The sequence below is a fragment of the Haemaphysalis longicornis genome, unplaced genomic scaffold, assembly GCF_048455015.1.
Source record: "Haemaphysalis longicornis isolate Haplotype H1 unplaced genomic scaffold, Haemaphysalis longicornis Haplotype H1 scaffold_2, whole genome shotgun sequence".
NCBI lineage: Eukaryota > Metazoa > Arthropoda > Arachnida > Ixodida > Ixodidae > Haemaphysalis > Haemaphysalis longicornis.
Window position 1 is genome coordinate 201,188,057 of NW_027526295.1, and position 26,705 is coordinate 201,214,761.

General features: G+C 45.9%; 1 protein-coding gene across 2 annotated transcripts; it reads left to right on the forward strand.

Moving 5' to 3' along the window:
• On the forward strand, positions 1-26,705 carry LOC144169775 (carbonyl reductase [NADPH] 1-like). Of its 2 annotated transcripts, XM_077699108.1 has the most exons (9): positions 363-484; positions 4,373-4,445; positions 5,468-5,549; positions 7,018-7,196; positions 8,966-9,078; positions 11,966-12,091; positions 12,932-13,073; positions 22,497-22,560; positions 26,367-26,705. In XM_077699108.1, exons 1-9 carry the CDS (start codon positions 366-368, stop codon positions 26,468-26,470), a joined length of 1,002 nt encoding a protein of 333 aa, XP_077555234.1. In that variant the 5' UTR covers positions 363-365; the 3' UTR covers positions 26,471-26,705. The 2 variants fall into 2 exon arrangements, with proteins under 2 accessions (XP_077555235.1, XP_077555234.1); XM_077699109.1 differs by lacking the exons at positions 363-484; positions 4,373-4,445 and adding an exon at positions 1-167.

The following is a 26,705-nucleotide window of genomic DNA, read 5'->3' on the forward strand; positions in this document are numbered from 1 at the left end:
CTGGTATCACCACGCCCAAAGATAAACGTTAGCCACGCCATTGGCGCCGTGTCTGGTTCGGCAAAGGAGTGTGTCGGCAAAGTAGTTGTTAGTATCGTTTTCTCTCAGCAAAGTGCAGGTGCAGCTTTTTGTTTAGTCGCACCATGTCGTCGTCTCGTGTCGCTGTGGTAAGCCATCATTCCGGAACTCGCCTTGTAGAATGTTTTTTGTGCGGCGTTTTTTTACATACGGGCGCGGTGATGCTCCATAGAGAACGGAAAATGTCTTCGCTGCCTTTGAAGTTCTGTTGCTTATGTTGCGCCAACGCCTCGTTGGTTGCGCACATAATCAAGCCACGCGGAGCATCGGCCGTTCCTACAAAAGCCATGCATTCGCGCATGGCAAGTGTGACAAACGGGACAAAAGCAGCTCTGTCCAGACGAAACGAAAGATCCCCTAAAGTTTTATCGAGACGAGCTATACCCTTTGGAGTTACGCCCACTCGGTATGAGTGCTACCGCAACTGTTTAACAACGCAGAAGTATTTAAACCTCGGCGTGATATTCGTTAGTCGCCATATGTAAGTTGCCGAAACTAAATCGAAAGAAGAGAAGCAGGCGACTGGGGTTTTTGTCTGCAAACTAGCAGTTTTCAGGATGAATTATCACAGTACAATCCAATACTCAAAGGAAAGAAAGAAAAGAACCTTTTCTTTCCTCCATGAATACTCGGATCTCCCGGCCTCCATTTTCAATTTTGAAGGTGCCTTCCCTGATCGTGACCGCCTTTCCTTCTTCCAAAACTGCAGGAACCTGCGGGGAACGGGGGGAACTGGGGAACGATTTGGGCGCAACCAGAAAGCTTACTATTCTCTTGAAAAATGAACATCAGAAGCCGTGACCTGAAGGTTCCCAGACAGTTTATCGAACGCCGTTTTATCGAACGCCGTCTTATCGAAAAAATGCCCGTTTTATCGAACGCCGTTTTATCGAATGCCGTTTTATCGAACCACCTACGTCCGTTTTATCGAAAGTGCGGGTTTGCGGCTTTCATTGTAATTTTCGGTGTTTATATTGTTTAACTGGCCATCGCATTAACCTAAACTGCAGTAACCTTCATTCTACATTGTCTCTGTCGTGCATTACATTTTACCGTGTTTTCGTGTTTACCGTGCGCCTTTACCGTGTTTTCGATCACCTTTGTTTTATTAAATTATTTTTAATTTTTGAGTCTATTGAATTCACTCAAGCATGTATGACCTCCTTGTTTATATTACAGAATTTGCCCCTATAGTACCAACCCTAACCCCGATGCGCAATATTCCTTAGATGTGTATCGGCGTGTTTAGGTTAGTGGTGCCAAATATATCCCTTGCGCCAGGGTTCATCATTACGTCATCCAGACTCTTGTCCCCCCTAATTGTTCTAGTCACGTGGTTTACACGCGACTCCTACTTGGACATTGGGGTCACATTGTTTTCATCTGGAGAAATATTGGGCCAAGAACTTCTGAAAGATTAGCGCTATACGACTGGAACAGGGGCGTTCCGACCGTGATAGTGAGACCCCAACAGAGGTGGTGGAGTCTAGGAGAACTCGTCACAAGGGAACCCGTCACAGCCAACTCATCATAGATTCATAGATGAACTCGTCAAGTAGGACAAGTCGTCAGAGGTCATCTCGCACTAGGAAAACTCGTAAGCTAGTACAACTGGACAATTGCCCATCCCGTCACAATTTACGTTTTTTGTTAATCATGCTCAAATAAAAAAAAATACAGGATTTCGTATACTTTTCTACTTTTGCGTCAACACTCTTCGCCCCTCTTTCGATTCACCAACCTTACGTTTTCGTGGTGGCCTTAAAGGAACGCGCCCGACCAGGAAACGCATTTCGTTGGTTTTTGTGTACTTTGTTCAGGTAATCGCATGGGCCATAGTATTGCTCGTCCCCATTTTTTTTTATTTTTCCATTTTCATTTACAGGTAATCGGGTCATGGCGTTGTATTTTGAGTAGACCTTCATGATTTCTCTATTTTTGGTGTTTACTATTTTGATCTTAGTGTTTTTATGCTTTATGATAAAAAGGCAAAAGTATGCACCCCAGCAGACATGGTGGGGTGCAACCGGAGGAAGATGAAAACGAACCAAACTGCAGTACGGTGACAATTTTGTAACTAACGTTTTTCTCGTTAGTTCATGCAAGGCATGGAGAACAGTTGTACATGGCTTGGTAACCTCTTAGCAATTGAACTAAGTAATTAAAAATTAGGAATGCAGAAATCAGGAGAGACGTTTGCTAGCGTTCAAGTTAAGCTTTTGACATTGGACCCCCAAGCGCCAAGAAGTGCCTTTTTTATGTACAACATACGCGGCGAAATAATTAGATTATGTGTCGACACAAAAGTGGTGTATACAAAAAGGTACGAAGCATATCGAGGCATTTTAATCAATACGCCACAATGACGTGATATGCTTCGGATCAGAGGGGATAGAGACACAAGGAGATTCGTTATGGCAGTACCAATTGCGCAATGAACGCAACAAAAAATTCTGGTGACATTTTTCGCGCATCACAAAAACAAAAAATTACAAATTTGCAAATTACATAGCAAGGAGGAAATTAAAAAAAAACGTACTGGAAATTCTGTTACTCGAAAAGGCCGAGAAGAATACTTTCGATAAAACGGCTTCGATAAAACGTCCGTCGATGAAACGGCGTTCGATAAAACGGCGTTCGATAAAACGACTTCGATAAAACGGCGTTCGATAAAACGGCGTTCGATAAACTGTCCGGATCCCGACCTGAACATAAATTAGCAGAACCGTATGCGAGTGATTGTGCATAGGATAGTTTTAAGGATTTGAGTTAACGTTTTTCTTATGCTTTTGTGACATTGCTGCAACCAGTGCTTGGGTTTGCAGATCTCAGAATTTTTTGTGGTTCAGTGGCAAGAATACTTTCCATTGTTGCAGTTAGTCACTGAAAAGCTTATGTAGGGACTCCAGTGGCAGTTTCAATCTCTCCATCTCAAGGAGATGCTCCATAAAAACGTACATGCAAACAACCACCAAAGGCAGTGGTTGAGGCGGCCATCCATTGGCTTGCACGTATACCTAGCTAATTTTACAGTTTTCGTTGGTTGCCATCAACCACACCTTTTACTTTCTTTTGTCAGTGTATGTTCATCCTAAGCTTAACTGTTACAGTACACCTACATAATCTGGTGAAAAAGACTCGGTACGTTTGAAAATGAATTTGAATTTTATTCTTTTTACAATGCCTATTGATGGGGCTCATTAGTGTTTGACTGCTTGAGCAGCGGTGAGTATTAAAATTACGTTGCTTGGAGTTGAAGGTTTAGCTATAATCAAAAGTAGTTTCTACTTTCTGTTTTATACCAATGTTTTCATACCTCACCACGGTCACATAGCCATCCGTAGATTTTTTTTTTATTCAAGGATAGCTTTGGAAAAAAAAAACTGAAAAAAAGGCAAGTAGGGAGCATGACATTGCCTTTTATGTAGCTTTCTTGTCCCTTGCAGTCCTGTTACCCATTTTTTTCTCCCTTCTATCACTCCTCAAGCAAGCATCATTCATTTTTTGCTTCCACATTATACGATTAATAATGGCTACCTCTGTGTGCAAAACTGAAAACATCTGGCTTAACACTTTACTCTCTTGGCTACACTGGGCTGTCAGTAAATTAGTTCTCAGTAGTTCGACACAGAATTCTTTCGAGTACCCCAATGAATAGGATTTGACATGCCAAAACTGCACGATGCTGCTAGGTGTGCTGCAGATTTTATGTTGACCGCCTCGGATGCTTTGAAATGCACTGAAATCTTGTGCACATTGATGCTTTGAACAGTTATTAGTTCATTCCAAGGGGCCTACAGCTGACGTAGATGCAGGGCAGCATGTTTTCTTTGTTCATTGTTGCTGGCTTCATAGCACCTGAGTGCCATGCAACCAGGTGGCCACTCGTGAGCCGCATTCATTATTTGCCTCTGGTGTGGAGTGTGTGCAGGTGCACTGGTGAACGCGAGTGGCGAGTGTGAGTGTGTGTGGGCCACAAACGAGAGTATTGAGTTTGAACACAAGTACGTGTGAGGTGTGAATGTGACTGTGAGTGCATAATGGGAGTGACGAGTGCGAGCTATTCTGAGTGAAAGTGGTGAGGCTGAATGGGGAGTGCGGGTGTGAGTTAGTGTTCGATGAAAACATTTTGAGTGAGCGTGAGCGAATCGTTGCCAATTTGAGTGGCCTCAAGGTCACCAAAATATCCATAAATGTGATCCACTATAGCTGATACAATGGTATTTTTAATTGTGTCATAGATACCTTTTTTACCTTGCCTTTTGTAAACTGTTTGGACCATTTGTGCACACAGATATGGCTGTTGGACATACGGGATTGGGCTGTTCCAAATTTTTTTGAGAAATCATACCAGTGGGCCGGTGGAGGTATGAAGCTTGCCAGTTTTGTGTCCAAAACACTGTTTTATGTGCATGTGTGGCCAAGGTCACAGCATCTGTACCTTTTCCTTGGTACTGTGGCACTGATGAGAACCTTGTGAAAGTAACTACAATTGCTTGTATCCGGTTGCTCATTCATTTTATCGGGACGCACTGTAACAACTACCATGTCTGTTTAAATTTTATCAAAACAATAAGCTTAGAGTGAGTTCCTTGTGCATAAATTAGTGGTGCTCTGCTCACAATGCAAATATGCTTCCAAGCAATTACTATGCAATTACATTTTGTAATTCCAAGCAATTACATTTGAAGTACAAAAAACCGAGAAAAAAATTTCAGTTGGGCTATATTCACAGTTCACAGCACAAAAAGACAAGACATAGAGAAGTGCACAACAAGCACTCATGTTGTGTACTTTTCAAGGTCTCGGAGGAGAATGAGAGGGCCAGACACTCGCTCATTACGTACAATGATATCACCCAACACTACACGCTCACACGACGCTCCGAATTCCCACCACCAGCTGAAAAGTTCACAAAAGAACAAGAGGTCACCCTCCAACACACGCATTTCCACACCCCACTGTGCTGTGGCAGAGCTCAACATGCGGTTCACCCCACAATATAAATCCCTAAAAGGAAACTGAAAATCCAGCAACACTCTACCATATGGTTTAAGCACGCCAGTCAAACCCAGACCTCGCACCAATTCCTAATCCTAAATACGAGCAGTGGGAAAGAGAACTTGCTAGCTCGGATCTAAGTATCTTTGGCTTGCTGAAAGGGTGAAGGCTGCACCTTTGGAGTCCTGGACTGAGGACCCCACCCACTAACCAGCTTGATTTTACTGTGGAAAAAAGTTTTCTCCTCCTCATCTTTTTGCACTGTGAACCGTGAAAATGGAATTTGAAGTTCTACATTGTGTATTGGATTTAAAATACAGTTATTATCTACATACTTGAAAGAGATCTTTCTTTTTTTTGCTAACCATTGTTTCTGTTTTGTGTGCAGGTTACGGGAGGCAACAAGGGCATCGGTTTCAGCATTGTGAAGTTCCTGTGTCAGAAGTTTGATGGTGATGTGTTCCTGACAGGCGAGTGCTGGTTGTATTTGGTGGGGCCTAGTTTAGTTACGGAAACAAGGAATTAAATTTAGTTTTAATGTTTAGTGCACTGGGTGTACACCTGTACTTTGAGGTATGGTGCAATTGGGGTGACAGGTTATTGTAGACCCACCCATGGTTTGTTGAACCTGCAGCCCTTATCTCATCACAGCGCAGCCCTTATCTCAACCCCTCTGGTTGCTGTAGCTGTATGGTGTGGTGCTGCTTTTGCAGGCTCAATGTGTCAAGGTTTGGCACAGCTTAATAAATGAAGGCAAAAGCAAGTTTGGTTAATTAGAAAGATTGCATCACTAGAATAACACCAACACCACTTTGAACGCACACTTCACTGAAACAAGGTATACATAGTGAGAAAACCAAGCAGTCGTCATGTGGTTAACTAGCTACTTCACATAATGCATGACACATTACGACTCGTTTATGGAATTGGCTTAGGCTGGCAAAGTTACACAAATTAAGCAGAGATTGCTAAGAAAGCTATATGTGCTTGAAATTAAGTGCTTATTGTATAGCAGTGACAATGATGTGGTAAACAATAGAAGTTCTAAATGAATACGTAAAAATATAAGCACACCACATACTTTGGAACTACTGTCCGTCGGCGCTGCAAAACATCGTTAGTGTGCAAATGATTTTTTGACACACCGCCTGACGATACCCTGTTTGTCAAGTCATACCTAATGTTTCAGTAAACGATTACTATGAACCGTAACAAAATACGGCATGTACAGGTTGGATCAGAAATAAACTGAGCACCAGTGGTCGCTTAGTGGCATCACTACGCCATCTAAAAAGGTCGACAGAAACCAAATGCTTTTTGGCATAGCCTCCTGCATGGAGGAAAGCTCAGTTCCAGTTTCTGTTGAATTGCAGCATTTCTCCCCATCTGAGGTCTCTGCCTCCAATGCATCATTGCTGACATCGCAAAACACGCGGTGCAGTGGGAAAATTGAAACTTTGGCTGCATCATTGGATTTCTGAGTGAATAATGCATTGTTGGCTGCCAGACAAGCACTGACAGGGCCAGCATTGTCCCTGTCAGTTTTTGTTAACATTTAGTCCTTTGTTTCCATGTTCAGCTGGTTTCTTCTAAACTTAATAACCACTGAGGGTACCACAAAACATGAAGTGGTTTGAGTAAAATAAAGTTGTATGTTGTCTCGATTGCCCCTCTAAATTAATCTGGAGCCTTACACTACGGCAGGTCTTGTACCCCGATTCAGTTATGGACATAACCCCCTCCCCCTTTTTTTGCTTTTGTAGGTTCAGCCCATGGCCATATGTAGGGAATCTTGCTGAGATAAAATGTCAATGAACTAACAGTGCGTTCTCACTGTCAACCCAATGAAACCGAAACAGCTTTGCTATGGTAATCCATCACCAGATGAATGGTTCGGCCCACGAGTTCTTTAATTTGTCTTTTTTTTTTTTTGATCAGCTAGGGACGAGAAACGAGGGAAGGATGCTGTGGCAGAGCTAAACAAGCAGCTGCTGCATCCAAAGTTCCACCAGCTCGACATCGACGATGTCAGCAGCATCCAAAAGTTTCGGGACTACCTCAAGGACACTTACGGTGGCCTGGACGTGCTCGTGAACAATGCTGGCATTGCTTACAAGGCAAGGGGGGCTTTATTTTTTTCTTCTTTTTTTGTGTGCCACATATAGCTGCAGTTTACACGCATGCTCACAAATGTGGTCATGTTTAAACAGCTTTGAGGATTTCAAGGAGCAGAACCACATTTACTTAATGCGTGAATTCATTTAGCACTGTTAGTTCTGTAGGTACACAGCTGCCAATTGTGGGCATTCAGTGGTTTTTGTCATTATTTTGACATCTATGTCTCAATACACTAATGAACCCCAAACAGGGAGCGGTGCGGGCAATTGTAACCCCCTTGCCCAAAGATCTTCTGAACTAGTGCCGCTAATTTTGCGATGCATGCCACTGCTCACCAACATTCCAACCAAAAGAAAAGAAAATGTCCCCCTGTAGTCATCACTTCACCAGCAAAATGGCTTCAACCTAAGTGGATCCCCCGTTTTAATTCTACTTGTTTTATCTTGCATTTCTGGCAGCAAGCCAACTTGTTTTGGGTGTGTACAGGATTTATGTATTGCTCCTTTGAAGTGCTTCATATACCCATCACACATACACGCGCCTAGCCACGCACACACATATAAAGCCGGGGATGGGTATGGGTTTTTGTGGGAGTTTGGAAGTGAAAAGTCATGTTTTGGTTGTTTGTCAACAAGAAATTTCAGAGACAAAGTGTCTCTGTCAACTGTACCTGGATCCCATAGGCTGGAAGTGCGCCTGACGTACCCAAATTGTATATAATGTCAGTAGTGGTCTTTGGGACGTACCTGCTAGTGTATTCCAAGCAGTCCAGAAGTGCTCCACGCTCAAAGTTTGCTTTACAACTTACAGTGAGAGCAGTCTGTATTGATTTCTACCTAACCTCCCAAACCACTTCCACTCACTGACCAGCCTGATGCACTCCTGATCCCCCCCCCCTCCCCCCCTCCCCGCCCGCACAATGCCAAAAATAGTAAATAAACTGTGACTGATCAGTCACTGAGCACTAGTGATTCGACTGGCTGGGTAGAAATCAATACAGGCTGCTCTCGCTGTGAGCCATGAAGTGGACGGCAAGTGGGGAGTGCCTCTGGGCTGCTTGGAATATACCAGCAGGTGGTACTGGCATTCACCAACCATGTCCCACGTATCTTTAGCCTTTCAATTTCAGGTATGTTTGATGCACTCTGCGATTCGCATTGGACCAGGTACCTTTTGCCTCTAGGATCTCAGCATTTCTGATGTACCTTTAGACACTGCTAGTACAGAGTCCCAGTCCCTGGTATGTTTGACGCACCTTTAGCCTCTGGGATTTTGATGTGTCGGGTGTACTTTTAGCCAAAGCATTTTAGGAAAGCAGATCAAAATTTTAAGAGGGTGGTTTAATTCTACCATGCACACTCCTTGACATCTGACATTGATAGCATAAACAATGCTATCGTCTGAATTTCTGCTTGTACGGTAATACTTATGGTTATGGGTAGGATTTCTTCGGTTCCTATTATAGGTCAACTTCTGGATTGCGACAGTACCTCTTATGCATTATGCTTGTGTGAATAGTGCGTGGCAGGGAGAGCAGGGGGAGGGGTCAGGAGAAACCAGACTGAGATCGAAATGTGTACAACTTCAATACTAATAATGTAAATGCAATGGATGAATAGCTTTTGTGTATTACGGCCCAACGTAAACGAAAATTTGAAACCGAAGCGTAGAAATACTGTACGTTTCTTCGCATTGTGGGGATTGATATGAGAGTGCCTCAGAGCAAGTTATGAGGTTTGTGCGTCTTTTCTCAATTGCTCTGCTTTAGCAAGCCTCAACTGCGCCATTTGCTGAGCAAGCAGACGTTACTGTCAAGACCAACTTCTTTGGCACCCTGAATGTCTGCAAGGAATTGTTTCCCTTGCTGCGGCCACATGCCAGGTAGGCCACTCTTCTTTTTCTGTATTACGACCTGCTGTTTGCTATGAAAGCACTGTTTGTTGGCGCTTGCTTTTTTGTTGTGAAAATTTTTCTTACTTCACCTAAAAGCCAAAGGCATTGTACGATAAAATGGTTGCATAAGTATTGTTCGCATGAGGGTTAGTGAGGACGTGAAGAGATGTGGACATGGGCCTGTGAAGTGGCCAACAATGTCTTCTTTCTCGATGGCATACTATTCGCAACACGTGCCATATTTTTCACTACAGTCTTCGAGGAACCTGTTCATGGGGTGGAGTTTCATGTATTGTTCTGTGTTTGTTTATAGTTGGTATTCACTTAAAAGTTTAGCTGGCGATTTCTTCGCTTTGCAACACTGAAAACTACCATGACTGTGCCTGCTATGCCTGTGCATCTGCTTTGCACCCGTACCTTGCAGGAAAAAAAAACAAAAATGCTAGCGTGCATTGTCTGCTGCATTTCAACCCAAGTCTTGGCAGTGGCGTCAACAGATATATTATTCAACGCACTCTCTGAGATTATCTTGTGGCACTCTACTTGCCTTTGAGCTTTTCACATCCCCGGAGGATGAAACTGCAGCTGCGAACGGAAGTGACACAACACGCAAGAGGCCGACGCTGCAGTTGCCTGCGACTATGGATGTCGCCACAAGTGCCCTCTAATGCTTGATTGAGTAGAAAAACCAATTAATGGTTTTTAAGAAATGTTTCGGCAACCAATTAATGGTTTTTAAGAAAAGTTTCGGCTTACGCCGATTTAGGTACAATAGTAGCACAGCAGCTTGCGCATGTGAGGTCGTCTGACCAGCCAGCACTATTGCGAGCGACGTTTGGACAAATCACTCAAAGGGGCCCTGCAACACTTTTTGAGCAGTGCAAGTAAACCTGTGCAACGTTTAGCTTAACACGGCCAGGGGTACCTGAACCAAATATTACACGTGCACGTGAAGTGGTGAGTGCGCAATTCTCTTTGAAAGACACGGAAAAACTAGCCGCGCTCCCTTCAATTCTCATTATGTACCCCTGGCACGGCCTAAACGACGTCGTTGAGGCCATGGCTGTCCGAGTGGTTGTCACTGGTCAACTTCGCGGCTTATTTCTCGCATTTCCTGTGGCGATCCACCGTCATCAGCGCTGTGTACGAACCTCTTCTATGCCTGAACCTGTACTCACAGTTTTTCTGTTTCTTTTAGATGCGACGCTGAGAGCATCTCTTGTCGGCAACCCGTTCCTTCCTGCGTGCGTCCGTCGGCGGCGGCGGCGTCCGCACTCTGCTCCGCTCACCCCCTATCCTCTTCGATAGCGAACACTCTCTCGCGAGGGGCATTGGATTGGATTCGATTCAATTGGCTTGGATTGGATTGGATTGGATTAAAGTTGATTGTGTTGGATTGTGTTGCGTCATAGCCGCGGCAGACGCACTGGCGCCGGCGCGTGCCCAGGTGAGAGCGAACACTCCCTCTCAACATCTGCGGGTGTGTGGCCCAGCGCGCTCTCACTCGGCCGGTGGGCGGCACTGCGCGCGGTGCTGCGCATGTGCAGTACTCTCTCTCTCTGCGGTCTCCTCTCCTTCGGGCGCGCTGCGCATATAACCGGTGTGCCGCTCTCCGGCGGCCTTTCGGTCGACGGTTGCTCTCCGCTTGCGCTTGAACCCCCCTCAGCGTCGCATCACACCAGGGTTCCCGCGAGGGACAGTGGGCGTAATTTTTTATGTTTTGAGTGCGCGCTGAGTTTGAGTGATGAGCTCAATACTTCCCTTTTAATTAGACCACTCGACAACAAACGCTTATTGCTTCAAAAGCGCCCTACCAGCCCGAGCGCATGCTTGCGAGCAGGCAGCCATGCCTGCTTATTTGTGGCACCAGACCGTAAATAGACCCCTCTATGTTGTGGAGGAAAGGAGAAAACTTCCCAGCCTGCGGCATATCAAAGGTTGCTGAAGAAAACGCCGCGAATCGCCCCCTCTTCGGGAGAGAGCGCACAGCTTTCGTCGCGTTGTCTTCGGTCGAGTTGAGAGGGAACGATTTTGCGCGATTTTTCATCGTGCGTAGTTTCGGTGATCGAGTTGAGAGGGAACGATTATGCGCGATTTCTCATCGCGCGTAGTTTCGGTGATAGTGAACGGATTTCCATAATTCTTGCGGGAGGAGATTGCTTGGACAATAGACTTTGCCCCAAAAAACATTACGAGTAGTCGGTGGTAAGTGCTGCAGGGCCCCTTTAAGTTTGACTTCCACGTGGCAAAATTTTCGGCAACAATACTTCTGTTGTTATTCTCTCCTCCTTCGCCTGCGAATCAGCTTTCACCTTGAACACGTGAAAGACCTTGAGTGGCAATCAGCTTTCACTTGCGCACGCACGCGTCCTGGCCCATCACGACACAGTGGCACGCATATGTAGGCTCTGAAGTTTTTACCGCTCTACCTAGTTGTGCGAGAATTTCAACCATGTCTGGCAATAAGCAGATTGTAGGGTACTGCACGTAACAGTTGGTGTCGAGGTATTCGCGTCTGGTGGGGATAGTTTGGAACATCGAACAGCTCGCTGTTGTCATGGGCTGTGCTGGCTGCACTTTATCAGGCACCAACATGGAGAAGTACTGCCATCTCGTGGAGCCTGATGTAACCAGTGCGGCTTTGCCTTAGCAACACAGACGCTTCGGCAGCAGCAGGGCATGCATGTGCATGGTTGCCTGCATGCGTGCCACACCAGTGAATACAACCTATAGACTGGGGTGGGCAATGAGTGATAGCTCCTATTAATATGGTTCATTAAAACAATATGGTAAAAATCAAGTACAGACGTTGTCAACATTTCTTCATAATCGCTGCATCTTTCATACACGTGCAAGTGCATTTTGTTTCTCGCAGGGTGGTCAATTTAAGCAGCTCGAGTGGCATGCTGAAAAGGATACCTGGAGAGGAGCTGAAGAAGAAGTTGAACAACCCCAACATCACTTTGGATGAACTCTGCAGTCTTATGAATGAGTTTGTGCAGTGAGTAGCTCGGTTACTCCAGTTGACTGCCTTGAGCGTGTGACATAGCTTTCTCTCACCAATGTCCTCTGGCGCTGTCCATTATTATTTGGTGTGCCCAGAAAGCACAAACGTCACGGTGCAGGTTTTGTGGCATGCAGCCTCTGTTGTCTTGTTTACGTGCATTTGAAGGCCATTGCAACGCTCTTTAATGCGGGAAAAGATAAGTGGCAGCAATATGTGAGACCTGCAGTTCATAAAACAATCATGGTTAAATTTCTGGAGGGACATTAACACACCTAAATGTTCATGTTCGTATTTTATAAGAGTTTTAGAGCTGCACGAACATAAATGCTGCAAAGATTGTTTAAATGGCTGTGGAAGTGTGTCCTGATTTATTTTTGTTACCCAGGCTCCTTTCTCTGTTAGTTACGCCCATGTAAAAGCAGAAACTTTCGGTGAAGTTTTCCGTACTTTCCAGTTTTAACTCGCTTGCGCAAAGCTTGATGTGCAGTAGAGATGGGGGGGGGGGGCAATATGTGACGGCCCAACATTACGCCTAAAGTCCCATTTTGAAGTCTGTCGCCAACCGCTAGCCGCAGCTTGGTGTGCAGTGAGTGTGACGTTGCTTGACATGCCGCAACGTGGAATTTAATGGTTAGCTATTGTTAGGCCTAAACACGCAAGCCCTTGGGCCAAACGTTGCACTTCGAGATCAAACTGCCCCAAATCGTGTGAGAGTTTTGTTGTTGGCTGTTTACAGGCTGCGGTTCTCTTGATTTGGGTAGCACGATTGTCACTGCTTGTTAGGGTCTACTGTTACTCGCCGCCTTTGGTTCACCCTTGACCGTAACTCAACAGGTCAGCCAAGGAGGGCAAGAACGAGGAGAAAGGGTGGGGACACTCTGCCTACATTGCGTCCAAGGTTGGCGTCACCATTCTGAGCTTCATCCAGCAGCGCCAGTTTGATGCAGACCCCCGCGAGGACCTGGTTGTGAACGCTGTAAGTGGGCACAGTGGCTACTCTTCTTGTCCAGCAATCGGTGTTTCGGACCTTAAAGGGGTCCTGAAATGCCTTCCGCCGATGCATGGATGTACATGTAACCAAATAAAGCAATGTATTAGCAATCTCCTCCTGCAAGAATTTTGTTAAAGCGATGAGTATTAGCTGAGAAATCGTAAATCAAAAACCGCGAATTATCGTCGCGCCGTATTTCCTCCTCCTTTCAACTGTTTCTTCGCTGTTAGCCTCCCCTCCCATGATGCTCCGCTCCTCAGCGGTGACGTACTTCCGCTATTGCGCTCCCACACAGACTGCCGTCTGCTACGGGCCAGCTCTTTCGGCTTTTTCATCTCTGTAGACACCATGGACACAGGCTGGAAAAGCGAACGAATGACCTGGCCGCATGTGTGCGGCCTGGCCTCGCCCTTTCGCGGTATACGTAGCTGCAGTTGGTATCGGCGGCGAACTCGCAGCCGCGTGGGGAGAATCGTGCGCTCGTTCCCTTTGGTGCACCGCGCACTGTTTATCCAAAAAGCGCGGTCTCAGATGTGGCCCCGCTGGTGCCGGGTGTTATTTTGCGGTGGTTGTAATTCCTACTACTGGCGGCATGTGAAAAAAGACATTTTCAACCGACACAGAACCCGTGCACAAAACGCGCCGGATCGGATCGCTTTATCAGCGGCGATGAACGTGAAGGCGAAGAGCAAACCAACGCTGCACTCGATCAGCGAGAACCCGTGTTCTGACAAGCTGCACCCATGTGTTGCATTCAACACTGACGGGAAAGCGTTTGTTTGCACTTGTTTGGATAGTCGTAAAATGTCCAAACACTCCGGCACTCCGCTAGCAGATCAGCCGGCGAGACATTTCGGAAAACATTTGACAGATGGCGCCGTATGCATTAGTGTGTCGCTACGCCAAACTGATGAGACGCTCTACTAAAACTCCCATCGCGGTGTCACGTAGTGGGACGCAAAAATTTAGCGTTTAGCGTATGCAAAGGCCACAAACGCTGTACTAAAACTCTATTAGCAGCAAAATAGCGTGCATATGTGAAACCGCTTGCGTTTACAAAGCTGCACGCCGAGCGCGTACGTTTCAAACCTAGTGACATCGTTTAAATACACTGGCAAGCACAGTGTAACGTAGTCAGATATCAACCGTATGCTCAGGCGACAAGCAAGAGCTTGTTTTATGTGGGGCGGAGATTGCGCATAAAGGCCCGTTCGCACTTGCGACGAAAGAGAGTGAGAGCGGCAGGAATTCCGTCGCTTTGTCGCGCGACGATCGTTTTTGTCGAATGGTCGGGACAAATTTTGGTTGCGCGACAGAATTCCCGTCGCTTTCGCTCGCTTTCGTCGCAAGCGGGAATGGAAAGTTCTGCCGCTGCCATCTGCTACGCAGCTCGGAGGTAACCGCGCGATCTGCTCGGGCCGGATGAACGCGCACACTCCCGCACGGCAGCGCCCCAAGCGGCAGATGGCCGCGTACACCGCTCCCGGCGCCCGCCTGGAGCCCGCCCTCGGCACACTAGCCAGTATATTTCAGGCACTATAATGGAGGAAAGATTTTTTGCTTCCGATGAACCTAGTTCTTTGCCCCTGTGTTTTTAAATACGTGAAGTGGTTAGCACGTCGTCCTCACGCAGCTCTGTATCGTCGTAGCATCGCTGATTGTCCGAACGAAGCTTGCAGCTAAGCCAATGCAGCGACCGAAGCTGTGTGTGTGTGTGTGTGTGTGTGTGTGTGCATCGCCTCCTGTGTGTTGTGGACGCGTTCGTTTCGCGATGAAATGCGACATTGTACTTCTGCGGGTGGATAGTGCTTCCCATGGTCTGGATTATCTTTCTCGAACGACGTACCACTCAACCTCGCATGGGGTATGTGCAGTGTGCCTGGCTAAAAGCCTTCTCGCTTGCGCGCCAGAGTTGTGACTTGCTGCTCGTCCCCGCAAACCGGGTGTGAGGTGAGTGCCGAATTTACGACGGGCAGGAGGAGGCAACTCATCGTCTGTCAATCGCGGTTCAGACTTGCAACGCATGTTGTGACGTTGCGTTCGTTCGAAACGCATCTCTGGATTGTTTTGAAGTTGAATAAAATGTACGCGTCAAACCCGGGCATTCGGCTCAGGGCGTTCTCTGCGATTGCACCAAAGAAGTGCCACGGGACTTTCTTTATGGTACGTACTCACGTAAGATAAAATCCACGTCGTGTTATGGCCGTGTTGCATTCAATACAAACGGTTAAGCGTTTGTTTACTCTTGTTTCGTTTGTCGTAAAATGTCAAAGCACTCCGGCACTCCGCTGGCAGATCAGCCGGCGAGCCGACGCTGAGCAGACGACTCATCTCTTTGCCGGAAGTGCGTGAAAAAGCCGCCCAATAGCAGGATGTCTAGCTCATGACGAACATCTGGGAATCGATGATGTAGACATGTGAAGATGGCGGCGTCCAAAAACACGAAGGAAAGGGTGAGAAAAAAGCGACAAACTTTGCAACAAAAGTGTGAGCTTTCCGCTGCGCGTAAAAGAGTAATACTTGGCACAGGTGACGTTGGCGACCCAATCTAGCGATTGCTCTAGTTCATTTAGTGTGCTCAAAATGCCTTTCAGGGCCCCTTTAAAATGAGGCCGGAGGGGGTTACAACAGTGCCAAAATAACTTTCTAGGTTACTGCAGCTTTTAACAAGCAGGCTTTATAAATTTTTCTGGCCCATTTACGTGGATTTTTTTTTTTTTTTCACTGGAAAAGCACGTTCAAAAGTGAAGTTTTCTTTATTTTCTTTATATACTGGTGTTACTTATGACAACACACCTCTGAATATGCAGAGCAAAATTTTACAAGTTGTGAGTATGTTTAACTTGTGTAATGTGTGCATGAAATAGCAAAAGTGGATGTTTATTTTGAAAAAAGTCGAAACCATAATACCGTATCGGAAATAATGTCACATCACTGCCGTTTAAGTGAATTGCTAAAGGCGCATCACGTTTTCTCTTTGCAGTACGAATGAACTAAGGTTACAGTCTTCTAACAGTGAAATAAAGGACGACACGGGTTAAACTAACAATGTGGTACGCATAAGTTTGGCAGATGCTCTTCAGTGTCCGTTTAATCCATTGTACATAGCAGCAATAGCAAGAGGTTTGATCTGTAACAAAAAAAAAAAGGCCACGTATCGGCTTCTTTCATTACAAATTTCACCGAAAGACAATAGTCGACTGGCGCCCCTGCCAAGTAAAGGCCTCCCTTCTCTTTCCCGCTCATCTCTCATGCTGTTCCTCTCCCATCTCGTTCCTCCTAAGATAACACGCTAAGGGTTCTTTCAAGTCAATTTAAATTTGCCGTGTTTCACTGCTCCAAGTCGGGTGTCTCGATGCCAGCGCTGCCGTACGGCGGAGATGCGCGTGAATCGAGGCACCCTACTACAACATTTATAGAACCACGTTGCCATACTCCACGAGCGTTCCAAGCGGAACGTGGATCCCATCTAGTGGAACCTTTCGTTGCTAGAGGCCTTTTTTTTACCTGAGCTGTACTGGTGCAAGCAGTGCAGCATATGTTCATTTTTTTTACTAATTGATATCCCCAGTGACACTTTGCACTGGTCTGCACGACACTGCACTAATCTGCACCAGGTCAGGTAAAAAAATGCCCCTGCTATTGCCGTTTGATTTCTCAAATGCCGCCAGGAGGTAGTGCTGGCAACAGCAGGCGGCGATTTTCTGCTGTTGATGTAGTATTTTATTTGCTATCACAAAAACCAAGAATCCATGAATTTTTTAATAAAGGAACACTGCAAATAGCACTTATGTATTGATTTTCCGCCTTATATTTGCGTAATGTCTTGTTCTTGCTCAACAATGTTTAAGTATGAACACTTACATCGGATATAGACATTTAGATTTGACTTTGAGTACATAAGAATATTACGCAGACCAAAATTTCTGCGTTTTAGTAGCCCAAGAAAGACTATCGTCTTTAAAAGTCAAAAGAAGAAAATGTTCTATGGATTGGACAATCTCACTGTTATTTGGGCACTGAGCTAGGAATGAATAAGCCTCAAAACCATGTGGGTTGAAAAAAGGATTCAGAAAAAAAGGTTGAGGAAAGGTGACCATGCAGTGTGGATACCCAAATGAATGTTAATGCAACGATGGCAATGAAACAGTTTAAAAATGGTGACATTGTATTCAACTGCCACCATTTTGAAATGTGCTTCAGCTGTCAGTTTAATTGACTATGGGATTTAATGTGCCAAAGATATACTTGAGCTATGAGGTGCACTGTAGTGGAGGGCTCCGGATTGGTTCTTGCCACGGGGGTATCTAACATGCGCCGAAATCTCGACACACCGGCATTTTCGTTTTTCGTCTTCGTCAGAAAAGCAAACACTCCAGCTGTGATTGGACTGGCATCCTTGGGCTCAGAAGCACAACAGCTTAGCCAAAGCCACCGCAGAGGATCAGGTGTCAGTTGACTCGATGGAACCAACGCCAAATTTACTAAATGCCTTGCCGCTGAAGGACTATGCAGTGGTACAGCCCTTCTTTGATGTTGCAGCACTGGACTGCTGCTTTACTTTCACAATGCATACACCTCGGGTGGTGCCATGTCCTTGTAGTGGAAGCAGTTTGGCACAAACTCGTAATAGGCTAGTGCATAGAGTGTTTCACCCATATAATAGCTTGCCTTGGGTTCCGGGCTTTCATTCCAGGCTTATATTTGGCTACAAGGGCAGAATTTGGGCCCACCTAAAACCTCAATGTCACAATCACAAAAGGTACAATCTCAGTCTCAAGTGTTTGGATCTTCAAATTTCGAAGGCATCTGGCCTGTGATGGTAGCCACACAGGGATTGTGCAACGTCCTCCGCCGATTCCTTAAAAACGTGCATTTGTTTTTACCAGCATAAGCCTATGCGCCACTGTGCCCACCTAATGCGGTGTCCCAGACCACGTAGAGCTGGCTGGAAGCATAGAGGTCTGTGGCAAAGTCGCTTTTGAAGCAACGAGCGCCGTTTTGAATACCAAGCGCGGCGTCGCGAGCCTCCCGGCTGGCGTCATTCAGGAGGGCGCCTTCACTTCACCTCGTCTGGCGATCTCAAACATCTCATATTATCTTTTCTTGTGTGGCCAAACCTAGCACCAAATGAACACTCTTACAGCAGCTGTGCCAACTCATTGCCTGCGCTTCCCCTGGCTGAAACATAACAAGGGCAGAGCGACGCACGCTTTACGAATTATCAACGGCGGCTGGAGGTGAACAGGCGGATCGGACAGCTAACCACTAACATTAAGTTCATTTCACGGGCGATTATGTTCAAACTGGGCGCGCTTTGCCGACAGCAACATTTTAAACAAAGTGTTACTCCTTCTTTTACTCCATCTCCTCCGCGCTCGGAGAACGGGAGATGGAAGCTCAGGCGGCTTGCTTGACCAACTGCAGTGAGTCTTGTTCCTTTTGCCGATTCTAATGACGGGACTGTAGCTGCTTCCTGCTGGATATATCGCTTGCAGGAGCTTGGGCGCTCACCGTCGTAGGCTACTGCTAGTTGGGCAACAATGCTTTTCAAAAATGAAACTTAAAGCATTATGGCTCTCTGAATAGTGAGGGAAGCAGCCAGCTAGGCACTGTCCACAAATGCTGTAGTATGTGTTTTTTTAGATACAATGAGCTCACAGAAAGTTTTGATTGACATTTATTCCATGTGCTCAACTACTTTCAGAACTGTTAATTATTTCAGAAGAACATCTGTAGATACATTTCCTAATGAGTTCCCGCCGTACACCACTTTTGTGATGTCACAAACCGTAGTACCCAAAACTGTACGGGGCGTCGTCGCCTGTTTCCACGTTTCTGGCATTTTCTGCCTTATTGAACAACTGCTAGTTGTGAGAACTGCTAGTTACTAGTTGTGAGTTGCACCATAATCCATCGGTACGGACCAACTTGTTTCCACCCTTTAGCATCCCTTTATGCTAAATATTCTGGGTGAAAAATTTGAAATGTTCACTGTTTGTTTTCCCCACATGTTTTTGTCAGTGAGTGCAATAGTTAAAAGGTGCTGATCGGGGGGAGCAGTTGGTGGCACACCATGCAAGGCTAGGTCCGCCTGTTGATTAAGCGGGATTCACACGACGGAGAAACCCTCTCTTTCTGGTCCGCGGCACCCGCTCGCGTGAACGGTTTTAGGCTCCGCCCCTCGGTGAGGATCGCCCGCGGATGCTCCGGGAAAGAAAATGCCTCCGCATGTTTTCGCTCGGCGGCGGCGGCCCTCCGCAGGGAATGGAACCTGTTTTTCGCACATAGGCCGGCACTGAGTCTGGCAGCGCGTGGTCATTGCGGTCACGTGGTTTTATGTCGAAGCGGGTGGAAGGGCGGCTTTTTCAACGTGGTGTGGTCGACACGTGGTGAAGTGACAATAGGTGCGGGCTCCGCTAGGAATATCGCTATTACTGTAGGTGCTGTTGTCGGTAAAACAGGGAGAAGAGCGCCTTGGCGTTTGGGGGTGCAATGGGCGAATGAAAGCAAGGCCAAAAAAAAAAAATACAGTTCCGTAGGGTGCCTCGCCGTGAATCTCCTCACTTCCTCCGCGCTGTCGTCTGCTAGTCACTCCGCGTAGCTCCGCACGTGTGGATGCGCCGCCAAGCCGGAGAATCCGGTCACATGCTGTTGACGTCACATATCCGTCCGCCTCCGCGCGTCTCCTCCGCCGTCGTGTGAATCCCGCTTTAACAGCAACAACAAATCAGCACTGTTCATTGATGCAACAGAACAACTTTTCTTCATCATGCTTGAGTGCAGTGACTGGCTCTGTGCTGTGAATGAAGTTTCGTTGTAGATATTATCATCTGCTGAAGATCACCCCATTGTAGGAAGTCAGAGATGACGCTCAAATCCAAAAGCTCATTATATGCAGTAAGAGCCCAGTAATTTTAACTTCAAGGGGATGCCACCTCAGTTTGGAATAATGAAAGCTCGAATTGACGAAAGTGAAGTAGAAAAGACTTGCAATGCATTTGTGGAGCAGCAGGGCATGTCAGCAACTGAATGCTTGAAAAAGGCAGCGATTGAAGCCTGCCTTTTATCCTTGAAGGCAAAAGCCAGCACTTGTAGCTTGCTCTAATAAGAAGCTGATGTAGCGGAAGGCCTCCTTTTTGTGTGCTCCAAAAATTAAAGGAAGAGGTAGGCGGCATTCTAGCCGGGCATTACTTCTGAGTGATGGCCACACTGGTGTATGTCCGTTCCCTTTTCGGGGTCACTGGCAGCAACAGGTTCTACGCTTCTAACCTCAGAAATGATGTCACCTGTCAGCACGCCTCACACCCTCAACTTGTGTCCCCATTGACGCAGTCCAAAAATAAACTTCTTGCAAAACTTACACCGTGGTGGATTTAGGTTGCTTTTAACCATTTTAATTTCTCTCTCCGTTGTTCTCTCTTTTCAGAGGCAACACGGCCTCGTGTATAGGCAGCGGGGCAATTTCTCAAGCCGTGTGCCGGGCTCCAAGCTACCGCCATGTGCAGCTTAATTTGAATTAACCGTGGTGGAGGCCCCTCGCATTCGAATTAACAGGGTTTTCAATACATTGGGCTTCTATGGAGACTTGGCTGGACAAAATTGTGCCGGTTGGAATTATCCGGAAATTTTAATTATTGAAGTTTAAATTAATAAGCTTTCACTATATATATATATATATAAATCTAGAGAAAGATAAAACTCACAAAGCGCGCAGAAATAGTATAAGTAAAGAGTTGGATACACAGCAAGAACAATAACAAACAAGGTTTACTTACGTAGCGGCAACGGGACTTGCCTTCATCAGAGTAAAGTTACATGATTTTGCTGTGACAGCAAAATCATGTAACTTTACTCTGATGAAGGCAAGTTCTGTTGCCGCTACGTAAGTAAACCTTGTTTGTTATTGTTCTTGCTGTGTATCCGACTCTTTACTTATACTATATATATATATATATATATATATATACACACACACACATACAGGGTGTTGCGACGATAACTGGAACACTTTAAAAATTTTTCCTGAGCGATCCGCCGCTCTGTTTGCGCTCAAACTTCACACAAAGGTCGCATTTTGTGGTCTATTTTGTTTGACACCGGGAGCAACAACGGTACTTACCTGTTTATTCTGAAAATAAATAAAAACGATTTTCGCCTATGGGAAAATGGCCGCTGATTTGGACGTGCGAGCCAGCGCAAGTTGATGTTGGAACGACGGAACCACCTGCAGAGTGAAACGCATGTTTGGGATTCACGTACGGAGCCAAATGGTGCAGCAGACGATCAGAAAATGCACCTAGAAATGAGCTAACAGACGATCAGAAAACTCGGTTTTCGGGCTCGCACGTCCAAATCGCCGCCATTTTCCCATAGGCAAAAATCGTTTTTATTTATTTTCAGAATAAACAGGTAAGTACCGTTGTTGTTCCGGGTGTCAAACAAAATAGACCACAAAATGCGACCTTTGTGTGAAGTTTGAGCGTGAACAGAGCGGCGGATCGCTCAGGAAAAATTTTTAAAGTGTTCCAGTTATCGTCGCAACACACTGTACATACAGTAATCCCTCATTAACTTGAAGTAGTAAAAACCGGGAAAAATTTCGAGATAAGCGGTATTTCGAGTTAAGCAAAACGCTGAAAATGTTTGCCCAGGTCACTGTAAAAGAAAAGCCAGTGCTGCCAGGAAAAGCTCCACTGCATGAGAGAGCTACCGTAGTAAAGGCACAAGAATTTGCAGGGAAAAAAAAATTCCTTGATTAACGCGACTTTTCTCTCCAACGTCAGAGATCTGCACTGCTTTGGGCGGGACATCTTGGTCGATATTCAGAAGCGTCCGTTGCACAGACCACTCACTACTCAGAAAAAGTGAAATCAAGATGCGTCGCGCGCAGATCGCGGGGAAAACAAAGAATACCAGCTCGCACATGCAAGGGCTAGGTTGCGTCCTGACGGGCGCACGCTGCACACGCCGCCCCATCGCGCATAAGTCGCGCGCAGGTGCGCACACGTGATCACTCCCACAGTTGCTTGACAAGGCAGATAGGAAACGGCTGTGTCCGCGGGAATTTCAAATTCGCCCTTCACGACCGCGTTTGGCATTATAGTAAGAGCTAAGCGTTCGCACGGAGCCCTCGTTTCCTGTTGGGAGTGGACTTTGCCTTCTGCCCTCCCGGTCAAGTTTTCGAGATATCCGCTGTCCCCTCCGAAAAACATTTCGAGATAAGAGGGGGCAAATACATAGCACCTATGAGAGCTTAATGCACGGCGAACAAAAGTTTCGACTTAACCAAGATTTCGAGATATGCGAGTTTGAGTTAACGAGTGTTTACGTTATATATAAACTGCTTCTCTTCTGCTGAGTTCAATTTGCACTTCTCTCGGGGTTCCTCACTTTTTCCCCCAAAAGGTGCACCCAGGTTACGTGGACACTGACATGACCAGCCACAAGGGGCCCTTGACACCTGACCAAGGTGAGAAACTGTTCCGTCTTTTTTTCTTTTTCTTTTTTTCTTTTTTGAAAGTGTAAAAGTGCCACAAAATGATGGCAGCACCACATGTGCGTTTCCGATCACTTTATTTGTTTAAAAAGCACCGGTGGTGTGTTTTTGAAATAGATTAATAGATTGGAAGTTGGCACGTGATGCTATGATCTTTTTCTTTGACCTAGCTTCGCTTGTTCACTCTTGCGAGGAACTATGAAAAGCCTTTTCTGATTTCGCCCGTATCAGTCAATGTTGTAGACAGAAGAGGCATTGCGCTGATGGGGAACTGTGTGTGGTGTGGGTGCACAGCCTCTCCTGGCAAAGGAGCTGGCCATGCAGTGCACACCTCATGCACTTTCAAACTACTTTACTGCGAAGCTGTGTAGAGGTACCACTTTACAGCAGAAGGTAACTTCAAAGCAAACCCATAGATTTGTGATTGTTCAAGTGATGACGTAACCTGCATAACAAGTGTCCGTCAAGTTGCACAATTGTACGGAAGTGGGCTGGCTTTTATGTATTCACGGTAAAAAAAGTAAGCAAGGTACAATTTCCGGAATAAAGGACAGACACACCACTGTACTCACGGTCAAAGTTTCTTGCTTTTTGAAAGCAAATGTAGGCCACATAACATTTTAAACGAGAAAATTAATCATGCCTTGTGTCTCCCTAGGATAACCCACTTGTCAAGGTATGGCTCACAGCCACACTTGAGGCAATGACCAGTATGTCACTTAAAGGGAAGCTGAAGCGCTTTCCAAAAAAAAATTGAGTTTGAGGCACGTTTATGTAGTTTCTTGCCCGCTGACTCCAAATATCACTTCGAATTTTATTGTACATGAGTCCAACCGGCATTTATCTTGCAAAACGCGTGGTTCCGTTCGAAATACGCGCGCTTTTCGTCTTTGACGCCTCTGATTGGTTGCGCCCGTCATGACGTTGAAGGAGGACACCCTTCGGCCGTGCGGGTTGTCGGAAGCATTGGGAACGATCGCACTGCAGCAGCGCTTGCCTTTTTGGCAATTTAGCGTGCAGTTTAATGTTCGCACATGACTGCAAGTTTGTTTTCCAACTTCCCGTGCTGTTGGTTCAAGTATCTTGGAGCTTAAATTTGCTTTACACGACTGAGAACCCCAAAGCAGTGACCGTAGCGTCGGCTAGAGGGTTCCGTCAAAATATTTCTGAATTTGGCAACCAGCATAGGGGGTTTATATTCCTTATGTTAATCTTAGGTACTGCCTGAACTGTTTGTTACTATATACGAATCCATTTATGCCCAAGATTAAGTGGCGTTTTATAAACAATCTACCAGCGAAAAGCACGTACGTGCACTGCGCGAAAAAATAGTGTTCCTGCGCTGTAAACGTATATGCGAAACGTATGTTGCCGGTACACGCATGAACCAACAAGTGGACTCTGCTTCCGAATTTTCTTTATTCGTTGTCGCCCACCCCTCCCCCCTTACTCATCCCCATATACACACCCACACGCGTGCGCGCGCCATTTGGGCAGCGGCGCTAAGGCGCCTCCGCGACCGCTAGCTGCACTTTGATGAGTGGCGTCTTACTGCTTGACTTGCATTCATTCTGAAAACACTGTAACATACTGGTGCCTCCGCAGCATTATCGGCTCTTGTAGGGCTTGATTTTCGCATTTGCGTTGCGCATTCTGCTACCGTATTACGGCCACCTGATTATAATTAACAGACCAGTCGGACAAGGCAGTTACGTTGTAGTTACGTTACTTTTGGTAACAATCGCCAAACGTTCGTGATAATGAATAGTTGGCCTGTTTCAGAATTTCTAGATTTACGCATTTACCGCGCTAGTTGGACAAAGGCCGTATATTTACTCTTCGCTCCTACTTTTTTTAGTCTCATCGTTGTATATATCAACGACTATCGCTGGAGCACAGTTGAGGTTCAGCGGCAACAAGTGCTTGCGAGGTTATAATATGCAGGCACACAGAATCTTGGGCAAAGAATTAGGCCCCCGCAGTCAACACAAATTATTCGGAGCGGTGTTTTTTTTTTCAATCCAGACAAATATTACGTTATCGTGGCATGTATAGTACTTGCAAAATAAGTAATGTGGTGGTCTTGGTTCTTTTGCTTTGTAGGAATACTTTTTACCTACTAGCCGGGAGAGAACATCTATCAGCATTGATGCCTTGTTTTAGTTTCGCCAAAAATTGGGTTTTTGAACACTGTTCTAAGCCCATAGGGAAAGAAAGCCGACGCGCTTAACAAAACAGGTATTTCCTGAATAAATGTGACTTTGTTTCTGAAACGGAACAAAACATCCCGGGCCAAAGTATAGCAGTATTCACCATCCTTCCTAAATCTAGCATCTAATGTGAACATTCATGTCTGTCGCATCAAAAAAAGAAAAAAAAAAGGAAAAACGCATTGGAGCGTTTTACAAAGTATCTAACGTAGTGTAGTATATTCTCTGTCATCCAGCACCGCCACCTCGATTGTCGCTTCCGTATGTTATAAAACATCCCGGGGTGGTATTATCCTGCTTAGGAATACGGCATGGTAACGTAGTCCTCGTTTGACGTTCGTGCATACTTTTTGAATACGAAAATTGTACAAATAAGTGGTATAAACAACAACAAGTATCATTCTTCCTGTGGCGAGCCTCTACAGGAAACACGGCGAAAAGAGCATGGCAGAGGCGGCCGATCGGGCCGGAAGTCCAGGTATGACGTTTTCCGGCCGGTTTTCGCCTGCGCTCTTCGGTCTTCCGGCATCGCGCGTCGAGATGGGGGCGGGGCATCGGGCCACTTTTGTTTGAGCATTGCGCCGCTTCTATTGCACGTATTTCGAAAATATTTCGTACACGGGAACTATTCAATGTGTACTTGCTGCTAGTCAACTTTTCCTTTAATTCTAAAACCTCTTCACCTTCCCTTCAAGAGCTTGCACAGTCTCTAAACATGCACATTCTTTAAACTGTTCACTAGGTAACCATCTCGCTGGTCATTGTCTCAACTGTGGTTATGAACTGCTTCTTGATAAGTGCTTTATACTAAGGCATGCTCATTTCCATGTGAAATAAGCTGTTATTTATTGTTTAAATTATTGACGTGATTAAGGAATTTATATATGTTATAAGCAGGGAGGCTGTCATAATTATTCATTGGTTTGTACGCAAAAGAGAGGCGTGATGGCATGGCGAGCGGTGTCAGCAGATATAATTTTCATCCTTGGCAAGGTTTTGACAGATTACAAATGAAACTTGTATACATTGATGTTTGTGTAGCAAAAAGCCGCATATTACTGAAAGTACTGATTGGTAACGGTCATTACTGGCTGTTATGGCCACTGCATTTTAGGCTGGCAGTCGCAGTGCCACCTGACGCAGTTTTTTGGTGCGCAGGATCCCTTAGGCGCTGGCTGCATGGGCAGGTCTCTATCTCCAAAGCCAGTCGTGGTGTGCGCAAGCATTGCAGATGATGTGTTGCCAGCCCATTCTACAGTGGTTCGGAGTGCTTTGTAGTTGTTTTCATGCCTATATGTGGTGTGATAGATGAGCACATCAGTGCAGGCACAAAGTGATCAGCAGTGCCAGTGTGCCTGAATGCCTGAATTTTTTGTGCACGCTCCTCTACTGCTGCCGTTGGCGGTGCCTCCTTGGCTTGCATAAAAGTTGGATTATATGGAGCCAACGTGATTATAATTCCAAAAGCCTGATTGAACAGCACAGTGCAGATGTCAGCAATGCCTAAGGTAAGGTCGTCGCTCGGCTCCTTAGTTTTTTATGTTCTTTTTTCCGCACACTCCAATGCAGGTGCTGATGCTGCGACTTACTTAGCTCTGCTGCCCCCAAACATCAAGTCACCCAAGGGAGAGTTTGTCTGGCATGACCGCAAAGTTACCCCGTGGGACAAGTGAAGGCAGTCGCCACATGTTGCATCCGCTGAGCCTTGGCTAGCTTGCAGTGCCACACGGCTGCACTTGCGAAGCCTGTGGAACTGATCAAAAAGTTGCACACACTGTCTCAAGTCGTAGATTTAGAGATATTTATATTTTATTTTACTCTATTTTATTATTTTACTCTATTTTACTGAATAAAGGTGCGCACCAGTTGCATGGAGCTACCGGCAGCTGATGTACAAGGGCCTTCCAA

Excerpts from the sequence above, each read along its gene's own strand:
- LOC144169775 (XM_077699108.1), top strand. The coding sequence starts at position 366 with ATGCATTCGCGCATGGCAAGTGTGACAAACGGGACAAAAGCAGCTCTG. Across the intron at positions 485-4,372 it reads TTTGGAGTTACGCCCACTCG|ATATGGCTGTTGGACATACG; the intron begins GTATGAGTGCTA and ends TTGTGCACACAG. Across the intron at positions 9,079-11,965 it reads TTGCTGCGGCCACATGCCAG|GGTGGTCAATTTAAGCAGCT; the intron begins GTAGGCCACTCT and ends TGTTTCTCGCAG.